This window comes from Etheostoma spectabile, chromosome 7 (genome assembly GCF_008692095.1).
Source record: "Etheostoma spectabile isolate EspeVRDwgs_2016 chromosome 7, UIUC_Espe_1.0, whole genome shotgun sequence".
NCBI lineage: Eukaryota > Metazoa > Chordata > Actinopteri > Perciformes > Percidae > Etheostoma > Etheostoma spectabile.
The window spans coordinates 11,306,751-11,323,701 of NC_045739.1; the positions used below are offsets into that span (position 1 = coordinate 11,306,751).

General features: G+C 40.5%; 3 protein-coding genes across 6 annotated transcripts in view; 1 reads left to right on the forward strand and 2 right to left on the reverse strand.

Moving 5' to 3' along the window:
• Nucleotides 1-6,869, reverse strand: part of LOC116693243 (ATP-dependent 6-phosphofructokinase, muscle type) — an 11,435-nt gene extending 4,566 nt beyond the window's left edge. The window contains exons 1-11 of the mRNA XM_032522086.1: nt 6,635-6,869; nt 5,603-5,676; nt 4,577-4,654; nt 3,559-3,748; nt 2,545-2,710; nt 1,859-1,903; nt 1,580-1,688; nt 1,360-1,455; nt 367-459; nt 155-280; nt 1-25 (exon numbers count right to left, since the gene is read on the reverse strand). The exon at nt 1-25 is cut by the window's left edge and continues 40 nt beyond it. Coding sequence (XP_032377977.1) covers nt 1-25; nt 155-280; nt 367-459; nt 1,360-1,455; nt 1,580-1,688; nt 1,859-1,903; nt 2,545-2,710; nt 3,559-3,748; nt 4,577-4,654; nt 5,603-5,676; nt 6,635-6,725 — 1,093 coding nt within the window. The 5' untranslated portion in view covers nt 6,726-6,869. The remainder of the gene's footprint in view (nt 26-154; nt 281-366; nt 460-1,359; nt 1,456-1,579; nt 1,689-1,858; nt 1,904-2,544; nt 2,711-3,558; nt 3,749-4,576; nt 4,655-5,602; nt 5,677-6,634) is intronic.
• Nucleotides 6,870-8,208: 1,339 nt separating this feature from the next.
• Nucleotides 8,209-15,335, reverse strand: troap (trophinin associated protein). Of its 3 annotated transcripts, none has more exons than XM_032521585.1 (14): nt 15,144-15,335; nt 14,019-14,105; nt 13,416-13,653; nt 12,806-13,337; nt 12,022-12,140; nt 11,779-11,830; nt 11,301-11,446; nt 11,136-11,190; nt 10,969-11,033; nt 10,789-10,875; nt 9,936-10,043; nt 9,541-9,823; nt 9,233-9,435; nt 8,209-8,748 (listed from the first exon to the last, which is right to left on the reverse strand). In XM_032521585.1, the coding sequence occupies exons 2-14, from the start codon at nt 14,078-14,080 to the stop codon at nt 8,674-8,676; spliced, it is 2,025 nt and encodes a 674-aa protein (XP_032377476.1). In that variant the 5' UTR covers nt 14,081-14,105; nt 15,144-15,335; the 3' UTR covers nt 8,209-8,673. The 3 variants fall into 3 exon arrangements, with proteins under 3 accessions (XP_032377476.1, XP_032377475.1, XP_032377478.1); XM_032521584.1 differs by having other exon boundaries at nt 15,138-15,335; XM_032521587.1 differs by lacking the exon at nt 15,144-15,335 and adding an exon at nt 14,946-15,125.
• Nucleotides 15,336-16,609: 1,274 nt separating this feature from the next.
• The window catches only part of LOC116692791 (differentially expressed in FDCP 6 homolog), a 9,191-nt gene continuing 8,849 nt past the window's right edge, over nt 16,610-16,951 (forward strand). Inside the window, exon 1 of one of the 2 annotated variants that reach the window (XM_032521317.1) lies at nt 16,610-16,929. In XM_032521317.1, coding sequence (XP_032377208.1) covers nt 16,669-16,929 — 261 coding nt within the window. In that variant the 5' untranslated portion in view covers nt 16,610-16,668. The remainder of the gene's footprint in view (nt 16,930-16,951) is intronic. The other variant, XM_032521316.1, reaches the window with a different exon arrangement.

Genomic DNA, 16,951 nt, shown 5'->3' on the forward strand with positions numbered 1-16,951 from the left:
CCATGGCGGCAGTCACATCTTTGGTCTGTGGTGGTGAGCAACAGAGTGTGAGAGAGAGAAAGATGAAAAAAATCCCTAAATATCAGTGCATGTCCTCCAAAACAGGAAGAAAATCACCCCGAGAAAGTACTGTAACTTCATATTTTAAACGTACCACTTGCACACACTCCATCAGTGGCAACCTGATTGCCAGGTTCCCAGACAGGCTGACCACACAGGCAGGAGTGTCTGGAGTCGCCTCCATCAGCGCCATCACTGCCTCCACACCCATCCTGCTTCCCTGCACCACAGACACACACACACACACACATCATCATCATCAGGTGTACATTGTTCTTTATAGTTGGTGTTTAATGAGACACTTACGAGGATTCTGTCAAAGGCAGACGGTGTTCCTCCTCTCTGTACGTGTCCAAGAATAGTGGTGCGAGTATCAAAGCCGAGCCTGTCAGTCACCAGCTGGAGACAATTAAATTCAACTGTCAGTGTGGCATGTTGTCTGTGCAACTTGGAATAATACTTTATCCAATCCACTTTATTTATACAGCACGATTTCAACAAACACGGTTTCCAAAGTGCTGCACAAAAAGATAATACAGAATAAATAAATAGAAAACACAATGATATAGATAGATAGATAGATAGATAGATAGATAGAGAGCACAATAAAATAAATACAATAAAATGCACTGCCGGCATATGGTAAAGGTGTACACATAAGAATCACTACTCTACCTGGTGTTAAAAGCCAAAGCCAGAGTTTTAAAATGAGACAGCAAGTAGTTCTGTCTAATGTGCAGAGGCAGCCCATTCCAAAGTTTTGGAGCTGCAACGGCAAACGCACGGTCCCCCCTGAGCTTAAGCCTAGCTTTAGGCACCGTCAGGAGCAGCTGGTCAGCTGACCTGAGAGACTGGCTGGGGGTGCAGGGGTGCAGCAGCTCAGAGAGGTAAGGTGGGGCAACGCCATTCAAGGCTTTAAAAGCAAATAAAAGAATTTTAAAATTAATCCTAAAATGGACGGGCAGCCAGTGGAGTAAAGCTAAAATATGTGAAAACGTGCTCATACTTGCTTGTGCCTGTTAAGACGTGCAGCAGCATTTTGTACCAGTTGGAGACGAGCAATGGAGGACCCACTAGCCCCCACATAAAGTGCATTACAGTAATCCAGCCGAGTGGTCAGAAAGGCGTGGATTACTATCTCAAATTGTTGTCTCTGAAGGACTGGTTTGATTTTTGCTTGCTGCCTTAACTGGAAAAAAGCTAGACTTCACCACAGCTTTAATCTGGCTGTCAAATTTAAGGTCTGAGTCCACTTTTACGGCCACATTTTTTACAATGACATTAGAAATATGGGCTTGCCTTCTTGATCTGGTCAGAAGTAATCTGTTTGCCATCTCTGGACATCGCACCCTCAGCCACAATGATCACATTCAGACGACAACCTCTGCTCCTTTGCTAAAAACAAACAAAAATAATGAGGAGGAAATAAAAATATACTCGTACATTCTGAATGACTTATGTTGTAGTGTTTAGAGCAGGTTAGCAGGCATCTTCATCTGCAATAAAAAGGCACACATACGTCAGTCAGCCTCCTACACAGGTGGTTCTCCCAACCATCATCTGGTGGCATCTCTGGAATGAACACCCAATCTGCACCGCAGGCCAGAGCCGTCACCAGGGCCAGGTACCTGCAGCCGGACACCGGCAGACACACGCACGCACACGGATTAAAAACAAAGTGACAAATATTTGATTTTTATTGTACTAAAAATCAGTAGACAGGCTTCAGTAGATTGAGAAATACACCAATGATGTCATTTGTTCAAGATACATTCAAAAAAAAAAAAAAGGAACTGACCCACAGTGTCTGCCCATCACTTCCAGGATAAATGTCCTCTGGTGGCTGTGGATAAACAGAGAGCATTGTACAAATAAGAAAAAAGAAGAAAAAAAAAGGAATTCTATAGAAATTTTAGAATTCAGTAAAACAATACACATTCACACTTCTTCATATACTCAAAGTGGCAGGTATTTACTTGGCCTGATGCAGTATCGTATTACTTTGGATCAAAATGATGACGCTTCATACTTACATGTCTACAGTTTGACACCGCAGCTATGATCTAATTTAATCCTTGTTGAATATTAAAGCTACAGTGTGTAGTTTCTGTCACCCCCATGAAGAGTTCTAATAATGACAACAAAACTGTTGGCACATCCACATGATACAAGCCGCCCCCACCCCTCACCCACGCAGTTGCTTGTAGCCAAGGAGGACACCGATGATGTCTCTTCAGCAGAGATAATTATCTTTACTCGAGCTCCTGTGCGGTAAAGTCACCGGACGACACAATCTTCTGAACATACTGAGAAATACAGAGAGTTTTGTGGAGCCGATAGCTTTAATTAGCTTAGTAGCAACTCATTTAGCAATGGCTTGAATGTAACGGATGTTCATTAATATCAAAAAGTTACACAGTAAAGCTCAAGTGAATCTCATCCATTACTGTGTGCATGGAGGAAGCCGTTACAGTGGTGTCTGACCTCTGTGCGGTTGTGGTGATGGCATCCACCACCTCCATGATGCGGTGCAGGGCAGAGTCCGTGCCAATGGTCATGTCAGTGCCACAGAAGTCATTGTCAATGGAGCCCACCATGCCCACGATGTTCAGGTGGGAAGATTTCTTGGCATCTGCTGCTGTAATTTTACCTGCATAAAATCAGAGACAACGTTGATGAAATGAAAAAAAATGCCTGTAAAAAGTATTTCTTCCTTTATGCACAGGTATCCCTGGTTTATGGATCAAACTATATTATGACTGAATTTTCTATTTTAGAAAAAAATTGTTACCTTGTACGTATGATTTATAGATTTGTTTAAATACCTTCCAAAACAAAATATAAATACAATGACTGTGATTCAGTGTTGTAAAGCAATAGAAACAAACATGACTTTAGAGTCTACAGCCATGCTACTGGCTCTGTGAGGCTAGAATTGCTCAATGCCAACATCGCCAAGGTAACATGCTCACATATATTTATATAGCAGGAGTAATGTTTGCGACAAACATTTGCTTATAGCACAAAACACAAATTACAGCTGAGGTTGATATAGCAATATTAGTTTTACAGGGTCTTGGTCTTTAACAAAATATTGGAGAAAATAAAATGCTGACCTGAGGGAAATGTCTGTACGGTACAGTACAAGATATTTTTTCCAAAAGCCAAAAATGCAAAACCTCATGGTGGCGCTACAGAATTAGGATTTACTTTACAGTACCTTTATTTGATGCCACTTCACATTCAGCCACACCTTCTGCTCATTGTCTATTGTTTGCCTTTTTTTTGCGTGTTTACTTGGGTTTGTTTTGCTTTTATTGTAGAAAATGCTGCTGTAATAAGGGAATTTCCCAGCTGTGGGATGAATAAAGTATAATCTAATCCTCATAGGTTTGTGACAAATGTAATCTTAAATGCATCCAATAATTGTTGAGATATTGAGTCTGAAAAGGTAGGGAAACCTTTTGTTGTGAAGGCACATGTATTTGGTTTCTCTACCAGCTTTGACAAGGTCATCCAGCAACCCGCTCCACTCAGTCCTGAACTGGTTGGCTCCAGTCAGACTGCCGTCGCCTCCGATCACACACAGGTTGGTGATGCCCAGCTTCACTAGGTTGCACGCTGCCTTCATACGACCCTCTCTGGTGCGGAAGTCCTTGCAGCGAGCGCTGCCGATGACCGTACCTCCCTGACACGTGAAGAGGACAAAATATTCATACTACGCAGCTTTGAAGGAAAAAGAAGTTAATGATGCAATGACTGTTGACATTTAACCCCACAACATTTTCCACAACAGTTATCCAATATCCCATGAATTTTAATCTCTGTGTGGAGGGATGTGCATCAGGGTGGATTTATAACATTGTGGAATCAGAATCATCAAGATGCCTAGAAGTCACATCAAGTGAGACTGCATCATGCTTTGAAGTGATATCCTTGAAATGTACCATGGCGCGTTCCCACTCCATTGCTCACTTTCCCCTACTTAATAAATCTTCTCATGTCATTCCCTCCCCATGTCATTCCCGCTCTCCTTGCCAGGTCTCTTTATTAAGACAACAGATATTTTTCAGTTACAGGGAAGCCAGCAGTTATTATCACTCAAAAATCAAATGCATCATCAGCGCTCATGAGCTCATGGTTTCTTGAAGTGGAGTAGGTGTGTTAACGTTCCAAGGGTCAGTTCACTGAAATTACACCTCATCTCTTACATGTCAAGTAGCCAGGCCGAAAGGTTCAATTTCATCAGGTTTTTGATACATTTACCTGCTGCTGCCACCCGCATACAATGGAGGTTAATTAAGTTTTGTGCATTGAAAAATTACACCATCATTTCTGTGGATCTGTAGGCCTACTTAGTTCAGTTAAAAGGTGTCCCGGTTGGATGCCCGGGTAGCTCACCTGGTGGAGCGTGCGCCCATTCACAGCGGATAGGTCCACATCGGGGGTGAATTGACCTTTTAAAAACACCACAAACACTCATCTTGGTGTGTTTACTTGGCTGCACAGCACTCACCAGCTGAAGCATCATGGAGACACTCTCCCATGTGGCAGGGCGAATGTTGTCTCCTCCATCCACCAGACCCTGGTAGCCCTGCAGCACATGTTAACAAAGACAGTCATGGCTGATGAACCAGTTTAACCAAGATCAGAATCAGGTTTTATAACCAAGTAGGTTTGCACATACAAGGAATTTGTCTTGGTGTTTGGTGCATAATGTTAAACACATTGCAACCGTCAAGACAGACACACACAGACACACACAGACACACACAGACAGACGTTTCTATACTATGGGCGATTTTAGAACCTTTTCAGGGGGACAAAATAAATTTTGTTGCTTCTAGTTAGAGTTGCAAAAGTGTCTGTTAGTGACAAACAATTACAGGTTCAAAGGGCTTGAAACAGATTTACTGTAATCCCCTGTTTGGCTGTCACCGATGCTATAAACCTGTAGCCCAGTCAAGTTAAGGGTTAACAGAAACGTAGTCTTGGCCAAATCGGAGGTGGTTGTCCCAGACTCCCGCCTTTAACTGAGTCCCGCTCTATCTAATCTGTCAGAAGGAGAGCAGGAGTGTGGCTGTAAAGTTCAAAGCTGGTAGTCCCCCAGAGAAGAAGAATTTCCTGGCGCAGGGGGGAGTTATCACAGCATTTTGCATGCACTTTATCTGTGTCACAATCTCCTTAAGGACTGAGCCCCCCTAAAGGTTGGATCCTAGAATCGCCCCTGATTTCTATGCAATATAATGTCAGCGTACTATGTATGCAGCCATGGGCGGATTATAAGTAACATTTTGTGCCTTTTTGTAGTTGCTTTGTGTCTCTTTTCGGTTCTTTGCCCCTTTTTAAATGGTCATTTTGATCTTCATCTCTCTTTGCATCTGTGTGGCATTGCTTGTTGCTTCTTTATTTTTATTTTATGTTTCTTTATGATCATTTTGAGTGTCTTCCTGGTTGGTACTCGTCTCTTGCGGGACATTTTGTAGGTGAAGGCCATGTAAGCCTATTCAGTAATCCATCCATGTATGTATGCAGCCCCTACCTCATGAACAAAGTAGACTTTGGCTCCGGTGTACAGACCAACTCTGACTGTGGCTCTCACGGCAGCATTCATGCCTGAGACACACAAATGAAATGGGATGACTGGGGTCACACAATATAAGACAACATCAGAGTCTGTATGAGACTTCCTGTCAGATATCAGTTTAAGTTTCAACCTTTAAGTGACCTGCATGTTGGCAACAGAACAGTAGCTGAGATTATGGAACTGTAGGTCTCGTGTACCATCGCACCCTTGGTTGTCCAGTACACTAAAGGCCACAGTGTGTGCTTGTGTTGTGGCAGGCTGGCATGTTGCAGCTCTTGTTTCACCAGACAGCAGCTGTGGAAGGTCATCCCCACTAAAATTAGCCCCAAAGACGTGAAATAAGGGAACGCTTGGGCAGATAACACAAAGGGTTGCAGTCAGGTTTGGAGAGAGATATTCACCCCGAAACATAAGAAGAATATGAGACATTGTCCAGTTAAACTTAAAGTAGAGTTGATGGAGTAATTTTCTACAGGACCTTAATGCAAGTTTTTAAGTTCAATAGAGGAAAACACAGCCTGTATGGGGCACATCTTAACAAACTCTCAGCTCAACCTTGATTTGTAAAGTTGAATCTCCTACACAATTTACTTTGTGCTTTGTCAGTTGTAAGGACATGTAAAGCCTTGCTGGATACACGTTAATCACTGCATGGTGGTAAAGTGAATCTGAGACGTAATCTTGTTTATCACCATAGTCAACCATCCATCAACCTCTGACAGCTAGCTGTGCCACTCTGACATCTTGTGTACAAAATGTTGCTTGCCCTTTTTGTTCTTTGGCCCATTATCTTAATTTAAATGTCATGCCAAGCATTAACATGAAACTTCATTGGCCGCTGTCAGACAGCTGGTTGGGACTCAGTGTTGTGCTCAGACACATCAGCAGGGAAGATGGCTGTCCGACAGATTTTACCCCTCTGACTAATTTTTACGGTTTTTACCGTTCAAAATAAACCTGTGATGAAATAATTGATTCTCTGATTACCTTGGGCGTCTCCTCCTGACGTCAGCACGGCGATGGAGCGTCCAAGCCCCATCTTTGTGGGGTCCATGGTCGGATGGAAATCCTTGGACATGTTTCCAAAAGGAACCGGGGCAGACAGGTGGGCAAGATGAATTAAAAAGAAAAGTAGAAACAACAGATCTACTCTACCTTCATTCTCGATTGAAGGCACAGGCTTTATGGACTACCGTTCCCAGAGACCCCTCCCTCTGACACTCCTCTGACTCCGCCTCCTCACTCACAACTCTAGGCCTACTAAATATACATCAGTTAGCTTGTGACAGGGAAACGCAACGTCCCTCATGTAAAAGGAAACAATTTGAGCTATGTATTTCCAATGAATACATACAAAGCAACCAAGTAATAAAAATGAATTTGAAACTTTGAGCTTACTCAGTCACTTCTACACATGAAATTAGCTGGGGAAAAAAAGCTGTTTAATACAATGTGTCAATTAACATATTGGTTGATCAACAAATTTGATCATCTAGTAATGTAATAAAAACACTACTTTTGCATGTTACCGTTTGCCAAATAAGCTTTTCTTCCTTACATGTCATTGTAAAATGACTGTCAGATTTAAGGTAATTCTAGAAAGGTGTATTTCACATACTGTCCTGTGTAGTATCAATACAGTCTTCTAAACAGGACAGTGTGTCGCGTGACGCCGATATGTGCACCTTGCAACACGTTTCCATAAAAAGGCTCAGCTTCTACTACTGGTCCGTGTCCTCCAATCGGCCGTGTCCTCCTTGCAACTGCGTGGAGGGGAGGGGGCGCGTGCGCGATCATGGAAGGCTGTATCATGTGGACGCGCCGACGGTGTGGTTGTCATCGACAGAAACTAGTACGCACTATAGCTTTAATGGTGAGCGACAACAGCATTATAAGACTTTAGGAAAAACAAATGTCTGGAGTTAAGAAACATTATCAGACGAAAGAAAAAGTTTGGCCGACTTCCCATCTAAAGCAGCAGAGGCCAATATATCCATATATCCTGACTAGGACTGCAACAAACGATTAGTGTCATTATCATCATCATCAACAATAACAGTAACTCAGAAAGACACTTCACAAGAGCTCAAGATAACATCATCAGATTGCATGTTTCAACAATCCAAAACCTAAAAATATTCTATTTACTATGATTCATGAGAGAGAAGAGCAGCAAATCCTGATTATTTGAACGGGTTGAACCAACAAATATTTAGCTTCATCAAAAAAAAAAAAAAACAAACCTTTATTTGAATTACTATCAAAATTGTTGAGTTTGTTGATCAAATACCAGATGAAATGTTTCATAAATAAACCTTTTAGTCGCAAATATGGGCGGAGCTCTAAAAACAATGCATCCTATATTTCACATAATGAAATCATTATCATAATGCCATTTGACCCCTCCCTGCCCACATCTTTCAAACTCTATGGCGACAGTATGACTCAGAAAGCTCTTCCACAAGTACAGAAGACAGTTTTAACAACTGTGGGATTTATTTAAATTGGTTGGATGTCCCTTTAAATAAGTTCAATAGCTGAAAAAAAGTCATACACGGCTGGACAGTAACACATAAATTTATTATAAACACTGTACATTAATCATTTTCAATCCAAACAAGAATATTCTGTTGTGATGACTTGTGCCATCTTATATGTATACTAAAACTACAACACTGATGAGTCTTCATTGACCTTTTAAAATTCTCTCTCCAACATTTAGGTTTTGAGTCATTACATCAACATTGCTTTTAACAGGCACTGTAAAAGACGTATTATTTGACAGAAATAACATTTAATTTTAGAAAGCATCTACTAAAGGTGGTCATACACATGTATAAGTTTAAAAAAACAGATTCAAAAAAGTATTTTTCTAGCAGCGTTCTTTGGACTTTTATTAAGACTAGCAACAACAGTGTTAGACGAACAAAATTAGTTCCAATAAAAAAAAGTTATCAGTACACCAGAGTGAACTTATCCACTCTGGATATTAACAGTAAAACAAATACAGTACTTGTAGTGCAAAGTCATCGCTCCTGCAGTGGAGAGCTGTGTGGAGTTGAAGGGCCGAATGAGAGATTGAAACCAATTGGAACAAATGTCTGGAAAACAAAACAGATAAATATTCATATTAACTTGTATGTCTGTGAATATATACAAAGAATATGTGTGTACATGTTTTAAAGTCTTCAGTTCAGTGTTGCATGCCACTGTCCAACTAAATGTGATGACTTGTCGGGTTGTAGCACTGCACTATGTTGAATCGTACTGTGTAAATTCTAGGAATAGTTCAATAAATTGGGAAATGAGGTCATTTGCTTTCTTTCAAAGGTGGCATATACCTTTCGTAGGCAGTTTATCTTTGAATACTTAAAACCTGCTTAGATTTAGTGGAGTGTGGTTTTAGCGTCAGTCTGGACCTATAGCATCACTGTGCCGAACTCATTCATTGATGCTCTCAGCTCTGGTTAAAGATATTGTTAAACAATTGATGACCAACTCCTATTTAAAACAATTATGTCAGTAATTTGATATAGAAACGGCACAAATTTTTCTGTGCATGCACACTGTCAGCAGTATACTCACAAAGGACTCTTCGGAGTGCAGGATGGAGGCCAGCGGGTTCCCACAGCGGGGCTGAAGGGGGAGATACCTGGGAGCAGCGGGGACAGACCCTGAGGTGTAGGAGGCCACTTCCTCGTCCATACGAAGCTCCTCCAGACAAAGAAGACGCTTACGCAGCATCGCCACTGCAAGACTCGGCACACAAGTCTTCTGTACAATGACGTCTGGAATAGAAAAAGTCACACTTCAAAAACATATTGACAATTCAGGAAAATGTTCACTGTATGTGTAACACTATAAAATGGATTATTATGAAAGGTCAGTGTTACCTCTGTGCAGACTGTGAACTGAAGGGTTGGTCTGACAGACTGGCACTGACACAGATGACGTCTCTTTATGTCCTGGCAGCACCGGGCCATGCGGCTCGTGGCGCTTCTCAAAACGTGGAGCTTTTAACAAGGTTTTGCCCGTTGAAAAAAAAATGACAGACTCCCTTTGCGTTGCTTGGAAGAACGGCTGTCCTCCCACAATGCTCTGCTCCTCCTTTACCTCCTCCTCCTCCTCACTGCTGACCCTGCTCGCCTCTGCCTTTTCTTCACTGTGGGATTTAGTCTAGAGGAGTGAGGGAGGACACAAACAAACAACAGTGATTTTACAGTCTATAACCGAATTCAATATGGATCTCTGTATGGCTGGAAGGTTTGAACCTCCATTCACTTCTTACAGTTGTGGCTTGAACTGGGAGCTGCCCTGCTCGTGTCTCAGGATCTTTGTCAGACACATTTGTGCTTTGCTCGTCCTCTTGATCAGCAAATAATCTCTGGACAATCTCCTGCTCACAGAACAAGAAAGTCATATGAACTGTGGTACAGAGCATAGTACGATTATTGTTGGTTAAAGATGTATGATAGTAGTAAAAGTCTTCAGATCAAAAAGAAAACTACTCTGCATAATGCTAGACATTATCTTGTTTGAGTTATTTCATTAATAAAAGGAGCACTTTAATGCAACAGTGGTGTAGGATCACCGGCACCAACTTATAAAATTTGCAATCCGCTCTTCACATGCTGGATTTGATAATTAATTAATTCATTAATCAATCTTCAGCATCCCCAAAAGGAGAGTTCTGATTGCATGATGTTTTCATGGCAAAAGGCTATTTGCACAAACTATCCTCTAATTTAAAAGCCAACAAACATTCTTGTTTTGTTATTTTTACATGTTCAACCCTGCAGAGAGATACATATCCTTTATTTTACCCCCATAACATAAATAGTTCTCAAAAGTTTCTCTTCCACCTACAGATGGTACAGCTTAATATGATAAAGTTTTTACATTTCTATAATGCTGCATCCATTAGGTGTATCTACACTGAAAATCAGAATGTGATCAAGCCTTTTTTTGTAGCTGCCTTGAATTTGTTGAAAGAACAATTTTGGCTTGGAGTGTGGCTGAACTTTAATCTGCACATATAGTATATTATGTATCTCTTTTTGTTTTGTGTTAAGACTTTTGAACAGATTTGTGTAAAAGCTTTCTAGACATGTTATAAAATGGACACGATTTCCTGCTCTCACCTCCTGGTGCGGCTGAAGGTTGGCTTTGCTGCTCCGCAGCCTGGGGGTGCCGGTGTACCCTGACTGTTGTGTCGACAGATAACATTTCTGAAAACAGCAGCATGGTGAAATAAGGCATTTACTGGGAGAAACACCGCGTACTAAACAGACAGTGTGAACATTCAATGCACGTAAACTGACCATAGCAGACATGGGCTGATGCCTGGTGTTGCGGACCCTCTGTGGAGTCCAGTTCTCTTCGACTGCTAGTGAGGATGAAACAGCAGCGTCACGTTGGGGTAAAGGGACAAAAGATAAGGATGCATTAGGTTTCCTAAGATAACAAGAACAACAATTCTGTGTCTTACCTGCTGGTCCTCCAGTAGCCTCTGCACGATTTTTTCGAACCGGCACTCTCTGAGCCTGAGAAAAGAAGCAACACAGTAAATGAAACTGTGGTTGTGTTTTGAAAGCAATGTAACGAGATAAAAAAAAAAAGAGCCAAAGGGAAATCTTATTTGATGTATACATACTGTGTAAATTGAAGTGCCTCTGCCAGATTGACAGACAGAGCTTCGGGGTGGGGACCCCACGGGCCCTCGACCCTTCACTCCCTCGTTCTGCAGGATACTTTGCAGTGCAGCGTGGTCTGGGGAGAACTGCATTGACTTCATTGATCCTGTAAGAAGAGCACAAAGAAAACAGATTCAATTGACATGCAAAGGCCCCATCTAACTCAGTGCAAGGAAGTGAAAAGGAGTATTAGCCAAAATGTCCAACTACTGCTTTCATCAAAAAAATAGTCAGCAGCCCAGAAGAATACACAAATGTACCAAGACAAAACTTCCCAATTCTGTAAATGGTTTGACTCTAAAACAACCTTTTATGAAGTGAGAAGACATGACATTTCTAATATTACCCAGTTGCTTTGATTGGGTTTAACAGCGTTTACATCTACTGTGATCACATACTGGTTATTCAGGTACACATTGTTTCTAAGGTTGTGAATACCGGTAGTGGGTCCAGCTTTTTGTCGACTCTTCATGACAGACACTCGCTGGGGCTGCAAACAAGAGAATCCCCAGCAAATGGTTATCAAAACACATTTAATAGATTTAGAACAATAAAATGGTGAAAAGTCACGATTCAAACAAAAATAAACATTCAAAACCGCAAATTAAAACCCATCAGTGAAAGTGTAGGGACCAAAGGCAAAAAAGAAGGAAGTAAATGACAAGTATAAAACCTACTCACCAGAAAGTTATAGGGTCTGGAGGGTGAATTTGCAGATCTCAGACCTGCGGCACTTATTCCTTCATTCCGGAGGATACTGAGCATTGCCGCATGATCAGACTGGAAGTTCTCCCCTTTGTCTGAAATACATAGGAAACACTGGTTACTGCTATTCACATGGAAACATAAGTGAGCAATGTAGTTAACATCCCAACTAAAAAAAGAGAGAGAGCAGGCAACCATGACAATCTAAAAAATTCTAGCCATCTTATTAATATAAAGCTACACTGCTATTGTTTTACAGGTGAAATACATTCATCTCAATAAAGAAATGCAGTTGTTGCAGCAGTATTAAAAATGTCCAATTAGTGCACTCTAGATAAAAACAAACAGATGCATCAAAACCTATGTTCAAAAGTATTGTAAGTAGTGCTGCTCCATTTATTAAGACCCCACTCATTAATAAAGATCAGGTGGATACATAATAGGAACGCTTGTCAGTATAATGCAGTACAAAACAGCACCACAAACAACATCCTTTAAAACTACCAAAAGGTTGAATCAACACCTCTCAAGACATGAACATTATAAATTTCATTAAGTGTAGGTTTTATTACAGGGCTGTTTCATTAAACTGCATTAGTTTAAGTTAGCTATACCTTATAAACTGGCAAATGAGTGCATAAACACAAATGAGTCTACACAGATTAAAATTCAGTAAGCAAATATATTCTGTTATATTGTGCACAACAGTGGAAGTGTACTGCTCAAAAGCATTGACAAGGCAACAAGATATTTGGCTTACCGGTTGCACTTTTGGAAAAATTGCCCTGCGTAGTCAGCTGCAAGTTTTGGTTAGCATGGGGCATCTTGGCTGGATCTTTGAGACTGAGCAGGCTCATGTTATCCAAACAGGCTTCTGTACCAACAGTAGGCTGTGCAGAAAAAGCAACGCGGGTCTGATGAATAGCATTATTTTTAATGGATGATAAAGGATTGGACAAAGTGGCTAAAGTCCTCAATGTGTCGGAAGGCCCAGCCTGTCCTGATAGCTGGGACGTACTTCCTGTTGCCTTTCCAATAGACGTCCCTGTACGTTTAATTGAGTCCATTTTGTGGTTTAACATAGCTGGATGTTTAGGAGGTTTCGGTCTTATGTTTTGGGTTTTTAGACGAGCATTGCATACATTGTTTTCAGGTTGGACAGCACGAGTGCCAGTCCTTGACTGTAAAGAAGTGAGGGGCTGTTGATCTTCAGTTGCCATTCTTGAGCTCTTGGGCTGGGACAGGTTGAAAGGTACAGGCCTGGTGCTTGGCTTTTTCTTCTTAGTTTTCCCCTGCAGGAAAATGATAAAGTATGATTCACCTGATTAAATAGAAAATATTACATATAAATCTGCAGGACATGGACTTACAGCCAGAGGTTTCTCCTCCCACCTATAGTGAGATTTAGTGAAGTCAGACGAAGTCGGAAGACAAAGAGACTTTGCAAGCACTGGAAGCCTACTAACACCTGGCCGCACAGGTGCCTTCCTACCCAATTCAGAGTTTCCTGGCTCCTGGTTTTCAATATTCTGGTTGGAAAGGTGAGGTGCAGAAAGGCCTTCAGAAGGCTTTGGGTGCGCTGGCATTTTGTTATAGTCATTCTTTGTTCTGTGTGGAGATAACCAGTCAGTCGCAAAATGATACATGCAATTAGAGTTAAACATTGTTGGATTTTTTTTAATTCTATTAGTATTGCCAATACCTGAGTTTAGGTAACAATACCAAATACATTTTTGCTGCCTTTCTTGAGAAATATTTCAATGTCTTAATACAACCAGCCACACATTTTGATATAAATAAGGAACTATCTGATTAAAACAATAAGTAAACAAGATTACAAATATGACAGGACAGTCAATGCCAGCAGTACTTTCTAGCTGCACCCAAAAAAGTACTGAGGTTTTCAAATTCAGCCCTAAAGGTGAGAGAAAACAAAATTAAAAATATCTTGAATACTTTATAAACTGGCTTACCTCATGAAGTCGTTGCGGATTTTGTTTTGACTTTGCTGACGAAGGACTGGAGAGGAGTCCATAATGATAGCCAGGTGTGGAGAGCAACTAGGAGCAACAAACAACAAACACAAATGAGCATCCAAGCAGTCTTTCACAAATATAATAAAGCTTTCACAAATCTGAAATTGTGTTTTTAAGAATCTTTAGCCTCTCTGGGATAATTTAGTCCAGATTTGAAAAGTCTAGGCATAGTGGTTTTGGATCTGGACCTGGTCTAACATGGTCTACATGTGAAAAAATAAGTGAATTCTTCCTCTATTGCATTTTTACAAATAGAATAAAGCTTTCCCAAATCTGAAATTGTGTTTTTTAAGAATAGCCACTCTAGGTTAATTTGGTCCAAATTTGAAGGGTCTAGGCGTAGGGTTCTTGGATCTAGACCTGGTCTAATGTGGTCTTCATATAAAAAAACAAAACAATTGAAAGTGAAATCTCACTTGATTGCGTTCTCACAAAAGACAATAAAACTTTCACAAATCTAAGTGTGTTTTAAACGTAATTAATAATGTACCTTAAAGACTTAAACGCTTTCAATACGGTAAGAGGTTCAAAAAACAAAGAATCAGTTACGTTTTCCTGCTTAATCGGACGCTGTGAATCGGAAGCTAACTTCAGTGACGTGCATTAAATAGTAAACTGTGTACAGAGATAGACTATACACAAACCATGCTTCAGCAGAAACATAAAAACCAGACTACAATTTCTTTCAAAGTTTTAACAATTCAGAATTTGACCGCTCCAAAGTTACCAAAGATTGGAAGCAAGAAAAACAAGCAAGTTAAGAAAGCTAGAGCGCCATGCAGCCAAATGCCAGGCACAGTAAAACAAACCTTTCATGCATTAAATAATGACATTTATTATTAGCTTGGTCAATAGCGCACATACTTGATAGTATTTATATCTGTGCACGTTGCAAACCAACGTCTTGAATAGCCCACATTGATGAAGAGAAGTAGATTAGCGTTAGCTTTGAGCCGAGCAGAAGGCGAACAATAACTTCTGTTTTAATGTCAAATCTTTTCGGGTGAGCACATGCTACATACACACGTAGAGCAGTTTATTACATACGTTACATACTTTAAAATAGAAAAGAGCCTCTGTTACTTCCTTCTGTGCTTCCAATAAAGTTATTCTAATACAATTAATTCCAAATGGTTTTCCAGGCGTTTTGTACAGGTTTAAAGATCCCTTGTTATGTCCTTTTACACCGCAGTCAGTCAACTTCCTGGACAGCAGTTTTGTAAAAAGCGCGCTTCGCCATTGGTTGCAATAACAAGCCGTATTAACCAATGACTGCGCACACTTTGGTCATGAGAAAATTGTCGACCAATGAGCAACGGATTTTCATAAACAGCTCCATGGTAATGATGTGAAAGTTGTTAAACCACGTGATTAATTTTTGCCGCGGCCAAAACCAATTTGCTGTCCAGCCCGTCCGGCCCCCGTGGGACCACAGCACTAGAATTGACTTTGTCTTTGGCTAACAAACCAGAACGTAAAAGACGCAATGTTCATGAGGAAGGGACTCTAGGCTCTAGGGAGATATGTGTCGTGACCCTGTTAACGTTGTCTACCTATCTCTCCGTTATATTATAGCTATAGCAATAGCTAGAATATTTATTTGAAATGCTTTCGACAAAACGTGAGATGTGGCTAGACGTCTAAAACCAGGCTAATTTGGGCTAGAAGGTACTAGGAGTTTGTACATCGTTAAAACAACGTAAAAGACTCGCATAAACAATAAAGTTAATTTTAATTTATACTTTTTATTGATCCCCAGTGGGAAAATTACAACTTTTACTGGGCTTTTAAATTAAGCTAAATTAAATGAGTGTTATATGTAGCAAGCTAATGCTAACACACCCGAGTTAAAGCTAAAGTTATCTAATAATTTAATTAACATTATAGTTTACGTGACAGTTAACGCTCGCTAGAGCAGGAGAGAAAACTAGCTAGTTTGTAAATAATACAGTTTGTAAATAATACAGTGACAATAAAATAAATACTAATGAAATCTGTTCGAACTAAATATGTCTCCTATAGTCCTAGATTATATATTTTTTTCCCTATTTTCACATTCATATTTAGTAGTAGTTGTACATTCTATACTGTCACCGGCCCTTGAAGGCGGCAGAGGTGCAAAGTAGTAAGCTACTTGAGTATTTGTGGTTTGCTTGAGCATTTCTATTTTATACTTTATAACTTTCTACATTTATATGACTTTATTTACTCGCTACTTTGCATGTTAAGATTTCCTGACAAAACTTATGACATTTAATGTTATTTATAAAACATTATGCCTTGTGATAACGAATGGGTTACCCAACAATATACCGGCATGTAGATTGTGAAAATTATCTCCACTACTACCTACATATAAGATTAAATTCGGATTATAGTTTAATGCATCAGTAAAAATCCAACTATAACGATAAAATAGTTTTAAAAGGTACTAATATACTATCTATCAAGGGATTTAACTTGTAATGAAGTATTTTTATGTTGTGTTATTTCTACTAAAGGATGTGAGTACTTCTTCTACCACTGGAAGGCAGGACCACATCGTGTTTTAAACAATCAGACCCTTCCTCTCCAGCAGTGACTTTGGATGGCCTGCAGGTGTCGCTGCCAGCAGGTTGGTAAAGCCTCATGCCTGCCTGACAGCAGCAACACAGTGTGGGTGTCTGCCTGTCACCCAGGGACCCTGAATCAACAGCAGAGGGAAGAAGAACAGACGTGGAGTTGGAAACCAGAAAGTAACTTTGCTGCAGACATGGACCTGCGGTCTGAGCTGCTAAAGTCCATCTGGTACGGTTTCACAGCCCTGGATCTGGAGAAGAGCGGTAAGGTGTCCAAGTCTCAGCTGAAGGTGAGTGTGTGTGTGTGTGGGG

Excerpts from the sequence above, each read along its gene's own strand:
- troap (XM_032521585.1), bottom strand. The coding sequence starts at position 14,080 with ATGGACTCCTCTCCAGTCCTTCGTCAGCAAAGTCAAAACAAAATCCGC. Across the intron at positions 12,141-12,805 it reads TTTTTCCAAAAGTGCAACCG|ACAAAGGGGAGAACTTCCAG; the intron begins GTAAGCCAAATA and ends TATGTATTTCAG. Across the intron at positions 9,824-9,935 it reads TCCCAGTTCAAGCCACAACT|ACTAAATCCCACAGTGAAGA; the intron begins GTAAGAAGTGAA and ends TCACTCCTCTAG.